The following is a 6,527-nucleotide window of genomic DNA, read 5'->3' as shown; positions in this document are numbered from 1 at the left end:
TTTATCATCCACTCGCTCTAATAAGATTGTGAATTATTTAAGGGCAGAGATCATGACTTGAGCTTGTGTGTTCCCTGTCATGGTGCCTAGATAAATACTCAAATGTCATCCAGTCCAAATGACTGTGATGAGAGAGGCCCACTGTTGCTGGAGACCTCTGATTTTTATTTAAGGGGCCTCACTTGTTCTGCGCCTTTACAGAGAGGTGAGTAGTGGCTGAGGGAATCTGAGGAAACCCAGACAGAATTCTCCGCCTAAAAGATTTGGCTAAGCTGGCGCCCAGGACCGCCAGGCATTTGTCCAATTAAAACCCGGACACACAGCAATAACATAGGCACTGGTCTCCTACTGCTAATGCCTAGGGATCAAACCCCAGCCTGCAGGAACTCACCCCCTCAGTCAGGACCGGGCCTCTGGGTGGACCTGGGCTGGTACTCCTAACTCTCGGGAGAGGGAGACTTCCCGTGGCTGCAGGCTAGAGGCTCCAGACTCCGCGCCACCCACCCAAACAGGTCCATAGTGCAGGCTGGTCAGCGGAGCAGCTTCTTCGCCTGGGATCACGGGGAGGCCTGGCCTGGCCTGTTCGCCCCGTGATGGGCACCGGGCTTGGGGGCGTGGACCCGGGCCGCTGCTTGGTGCCGGTGCACGCGCAAGCAGCCATGGGGCGGGAACATCTGCTTGGCGCCTGCGCCCGTAGGCCCAGAGTGGCCAGGGGCATTCTGGGACCCTGGCTGCTCAGGGCCTATGCGCGGGCCTACAGGCCAGGAGCGGCCTCCCAAGGATGTTCCCAGGCCACTCAGCGCCTGCATATGCAAATTAACCCGCCATCTTTGTCGGGTTAATTTGCATACTCTCCGGATTGGCTGGTGAACATAGTGGAGGGATGGTCAATTTACATGTTTCTCTTTTATTATATAGGACTAGAAGGCCCGTGCACAAAAATTTGTGCACTGGCAGGGAAGGGGGGTCCCTCAGCCCAACCTGTGCCCTCTCACGGATCACGCTGCCGCTCACCCTGCCCACCCCGCCCAAGAAACCGCAGGCTCGGATCCCGCGCTGGGGCGAGCGACCGCTCAGATCTGCTGCCGCCCACCCCGCCCAAGACACAGCAGGCCCGGATCCTGCGCTGGGGCGGACAGCAGCTCAGATCACGTTGCCATCCGCCCTGCCCACCCCGCCCAAGACATGGCAGGCCCAGATCCCGCGATGGGAGTAGCAGCTGCTCAGATCCTGCTGCCGCCTGCCCTGCCCACCCGGCCCAAGACACTGCCCAAGACACGGCAGGCCAGGATCTCACCTTGGGCGGCAGCGGGATCTGCCTGCAGTATGCAAATTAGCCGCCATCTTTGTTGGCGGTTAACCGTCATCTTAGTTGGCAGTTAATTTGCATATCGCCCTGATTAGCCAATGGGAAGGGTAGCGAAGTTACGGTTAATCAGCATGTTTGTCTATTATTAGATAGGATGTTTACTATCTTAAAATTAATTTATATTTATATTGAATACCCACAAGGTAGAAGTTGCTTTTATATGCACTTAGGTTTCAAAAAGTTATATAACAAATGTCTCTCAACTAAAATGTGGTTAAGGATATAAAATACATATACTGAAAATGCCAACATGTACATGCTCTCTGCAAGTACTAGATAGTAATAATGGGTATAGAAACAAAGAGAAGAAAATGATCACCATGGAGCAAGGTGACTGAAGGCAAATTTCATAGAGGAAAGAAGCTGAGCTAGATCCCAGAAAAAGCTTGTGGGTTTCATCTCCTCTGCCCACTGGAGTCAGGTGTTAGTGGCTAATTGCAGCACCAAGCTGACCAGGACTGTTGCACTTCCTGGTTCAGTGGAAAACAGAGATGTGACCAATCACTCAGCCATTGGTGAAGTAAGGCAGAGAGTATGCCACTCTTCAGACAGAATAGGACTTAAGACAACTATACTAGGGAGGTAATAACCAATATCCAGAATAGTCAGGGTACAAAAAACTGATAATTTTGACTAAAGAAGAGTGTTGACTGGGAAGGACAGCTACAGAAAAGAGATTAAAGAGGAAATAGGCATGTGAAGAATGAAATTTTATAGGTAATCTAACTCACCTATTTTCTTTTAACTTTATTTAAATCGGGGCTTGTTTCTGTGGTTAAAAGTAATATGTGTTGACTGAAGAGAATTTGGAATATATGACAAAATATGGAAGAAAACAAGTTAACAATTATACCATCCAAAGAGAACCACTGTTTCACACATTTTATCCATAAATTTAAAACACACACATACCTTCTATAAAATGGTATAATATTGCATATGCTTTTAATCTTCCTTTTTAAATTAACATTATATCATGAGCCTATACACTAATCATTCATCTTTTACAACAGGATTTTTAATACCAGCAATTTATTCCATTAATTTGAATGAATGTCCATAATTTCCTTAACTAATTTCTACTGGATATGCATCTATTCCCTCTATTTTTCATTATTAAAGTATTTGATAAAGTTCTTAATATGTAAATCTGTATGTCTCTGATAAATTAATACAAGCAGAATTGAGACTAGAACATAAAAATTACTTAAGGTTTATGAAAAAAATTGTTGCCAAATTATCTTTCAAAACTGTTCAACCAATTTCTACTTTCATTATCAAATATTTAGTGATAGTGATAGATATTACCCATGATTCCAAATATTTTCCAATTTGATAGAAAAGAATGTAATTGTTTATTTAATTTGCATTTTTTGTCATCATTGGGGGAAATTTTTTTCATATTTTATGATATCTTATATGTATGATTTTAATAACTCTGCTTCTAAGGAAACACTCTTTATTGTCTTATGAAGAACTTACATATTGTCCTAGCCAGTTTTTCTCAATGGTTAAAGTGTCGGCCTGCGGACTAGAGGCCTGGGTTAGATTCCTGGTCAAGGGCACATACCTCAGTTGCAAGTTCCCCAGCCTGGGTAGGGGCGCATGTGGGAGACAATCAATGTGTCTCTCTCACATCACATTGATGTTTCTCTCTCTATTCCCTCCCCCACTCCCATCTCCTCCTTCCCTCCCACTCTCTCTAGAAAGCAATGGAAAAATATATCCTTGGGTGAATATTGAAAAAAAAAACTTACATATTAAAGATATTAAAACCTAGTTTGTCATATTTTAGCCATTACTTCCTGGTTTGTTACTTGCTGTTCCCTTTTAAGTGGGTGGACATATAATAACTTGAAATTTTCATGTAGTTAAATCTATCAATTTTTCCCTTTAACATTTTATGCCAAGAAAGGCTTATACAACTCTTTAAATTTATTTTTGTTAATTTCAGAGAGGGAGGGAGAGAGTGACAAAAGCATCAATGATGAGAATCATCGATTGGCTGCCTCCTGCACACCCCGTACTGGACATTGAGCCCACAACCCATGACGGGAATGTGCCCTGACAATCAAACCTTGACCTCCTGGTTCATGGGTCAATGCTCAACCATGAGAGCCATATGGGCTGGGCATGGGCTACTCAACTCTAGTCATTGATACTTCTTTTGGTTTTAGTTTTATATTTGACTATTTCCATATACAATTTATTTTGATATTAATATGAGGTATAGAGGTACTTAAATTTCTTTCCAAATAAAAAATTATCCAAATAATACCAGTAAAATATCCAAAATTTCATCAAACATTAAATGGCACCATTTATAATATTCATTAAATGATTTTACATATTGAAATTTATTACTAGGCTTTTTATTATATTTCAATTATCTGTCTTCACTAATGAAAGCAGTGTTTAATGAATTTATTTTTTAATTTTTTAAAATTGATTTTAGAGAGGGAGAGAGAGAGAGAAACATCAATGTGAGAGAGAAACATCAATCGGTTAAGTTGCCTTCTGCAAACACCCTGACCGGGGATGGTACCCGCAACCTGGGTATGTGCCCTGACTGGAAATTGAACAGAAACCTTTCAGCGCACAGAACGATGCTCAACCAAGTCACAGCGGCCAGGGCTGAACGCAGTGTTTTAGAAAGATTATTTTGTCAGTAATTGGTAGGATGCATTATGAGTAGGGTAGGATGCATGAGTTTTAACAAACAGATAGATAGCAAAGTCCAAGATTAAAATAGAAGCAATACCAAAAGAAAGGGTAACAAAATGACAAGAGATTGTAATATGAGTCTTTCTTTTGAAACTCTCATACATATGAGTGCTCTCAATACAAGATCCCAGAGATGGCAGAAATTATTAGAATTTTAACATTGGGTCGGGAAATTTTGAGTATCAAAATTTCCCGACCCAATTAGAATTATGATAGTATCAAGGAGCATACAAGCCTTCAGACTTCCTAAAGAAATGAAAATGCATAAAATTCAATTATAATATAAATTTGTCTTACCAGTAAGGGGTGCCAATGAAAGATTTTCTCTTTGCAATGGTAGCTGTTATTTTTGCAGCTACACCAAAGTCAGCTGGTGGGGGAAAAAATAAAACAGAAAATTTTAGTTCTTTTCAATAAAAGCATTAACATTTCTAAGTTTCATCCTTAGGCTTGACATTATTAATAATTCAGATAGTAATGCTAGGGAAATATATAAAAATTGAATACCTAAATTCCTTCTTGCTTGATTTATAACACACCCATTAAAAGAAAATAATTTACTGGTGCTTTACTAGAATGAAAATGTACATTATTAAGGACAAAGTTAATAAAAATATTTTTATGACAAGCACATTAAAGTTAATTTGAGCCCGACCGGTGTGGCTCAGTGGTTGAGCATTGACCCATGAACCAGGAAGCTACGGCTTGATTCCAAGTCAGGACACATGCTGGGGGTTAAGGACTTGATCCTCAGTTGGGGTGTGCAAGATACAGCCCATTGATGATTCTCTCTCATCACTGATGTTTTAATCTCTCTCCCTCTCCCTTCCTCTCTCTGAAATCAATAAGAACATATGTTTTTTTAAGTTAATTTGAAAAATATAGCAAAAAATAAAACACCCACCTGAATTCCTTTTATTCTAACACAACCAGGTTAGTATTTTGGTGCTATTATTAAAAAAAATGTTTTTTGAGTGTACCCTGGTGGGAGGGAAGTTGGTGAGCTTTGGCCAAGCAAAAAAGTTCTTCTTCTATGTATAAACTTTGTTATTGTTGTTGCTAAACATGGTTGTAAAAAACTAAATACAAATATAGTTCATTTTTGTCATGTAACAGATCATGGGATTTTACTCTTACTCTTCTTAACTATTAATTTGTTTTAAATCCTCACCCAAGGATATGCTCTTATTGATTTTAGAGAGAGAGGAAGGGAGAGAGAAACATCAATTGATCACCTCCTGTACACACCCTGACAGGGATGGAACCCGAAACTTTCCGGTGCACAGGTTGACGCTCCAACCAACTAAGCCACCTGGCCAAGATGACTGACTGAATAATGTTTCTTAAGTGGATTTATCACAATTTAACAGTTTTTCTATTGCTAAAACTATGCTCTTATTTTCTTCTATTACAGATAATATTATGATTAACCCTTCTGTGAATATGGATTTTTTTATCTTTAGAATTAATCTCCTTAAACTGAGTCTCAGGAGTAAAACTGCAGGGTCAAACAATGAACATGGTTCTTGACATGATTATTAAACTTGTCTAATGTTAAATTTAAAATTTATTAAAATTTTGGAAAAATGTTAGAAACTTGAAATAACATACCTAATTTTACATCACCATGATCTGTCAATAAAATATTTGCACCCTAAAACAAAAATACAAATACTATTTAATTAGTATCATAAAATTCATTCCAATAAAATCATCAATTTAAACATATTAAATATACTTACTTTGATATCTCTATGCATTTTGCCTTTAGTATGCAAATAGGCAAGACCCTAAAATTAAAAAAATAAAAGGTAGCATTAGCAAAATTGCAAAACTGATGCCTAAACTTCCTGCTTGAATTCTTATTGAATAAGAAAAACGAAAATGTCTTTCTGGTGGCTAAAAACCCCCAATGAGTTTCTAACTGTGAGAGGGCACAGGCCGGGCTGAGGGGACCCCCCCACACACCCGTGCACAACATTCTAGTAATAATAAAAACATAAAAATGATTGATCATGATTTCATACTTGTTATTTTTACTAGTCAATGTTTACTATACTTTAAGATTTCAAATTCATTTCTGATAAAAAAATCAGAACTATTTTACTACTAGAGGCCTGATGCATGTCGTGCACTCGGGGGATGTCTGACTGATGGCTTAAGGCTTAAGCCGTGGAGGCAGGAGAGGCTCCAGCCACTGCTGCTGTGCTCGCCAGCAGTGAGCCTGGCTTCTGGCTGAGTGGCGCTCCCCCTGTGGGAGTGCACTGACCACCAGGGGGCAGCTCCTGCATTGAGTATCTGCCCCCTGGTGGTCAGTGCACATCATAGTAACTGGTTGTTCCGCCATTCAGTTTATTTGCATATCAGCCTTTTATTATATACTAGTGGCCCGGTGCATGAAATTCGTGCATGGGGGGGGGGGCCCCAACCCCAA

At 40.1% G+C, this 6,527-nt stretch overlaps 1 protein-coding gene across 1 annotated transcript in view; it reads right to left on the bottom strand.

Annotated features, from left to right (window-relative positions):
- MAP4K5 (mitogen-activated protein kinase kinase kinase kinase 5) overlaps positions 1-6,527 on the bottom strand; it is a 119,324-nt gene that overhangs the window by 57,568 nt on the left and 55,229 nt on the right. The window contains exons 8-10 of the mRNA XM_005867917.2: positions 5,836-5,883; positions 5,705-5,747; positions 4,391-4,463 (exon numbers count right to left, since the gene is read on the bottom strand). Coding sequence (XP_005867979.1) covers positions 4,391-4,463; positions 5,705-5,747; positions 5,836-5,883 — 164 coding nt within the window. The remainder of the gene's footprint in view (positions 1-4,390; positions 4,464-5,704; positions 5,748-5,835; positions 5,884-6,527) is intronic.

Source organism: Myotis brandtii, unplaced genomic scaffold, assembly GCF_000412655.1.
Source record: "Myotis brandtii unplaced genomic scaffold, ASM41265v1 scaffold253, whole genome shotgun sequence".
In the NCBI taxonomy this organism is placed as follows: Eukaryota; Metazoa; Chordata; class Mammalia; order Chiroptera; family Vespertilionidae; genus Myotis; species Myotis brandtii.
The sequence above is the reverse complement of the archived record's forward strand: the minus strand, read 5'-3'. Positions and strand labels throughout refer to the sequence as shown.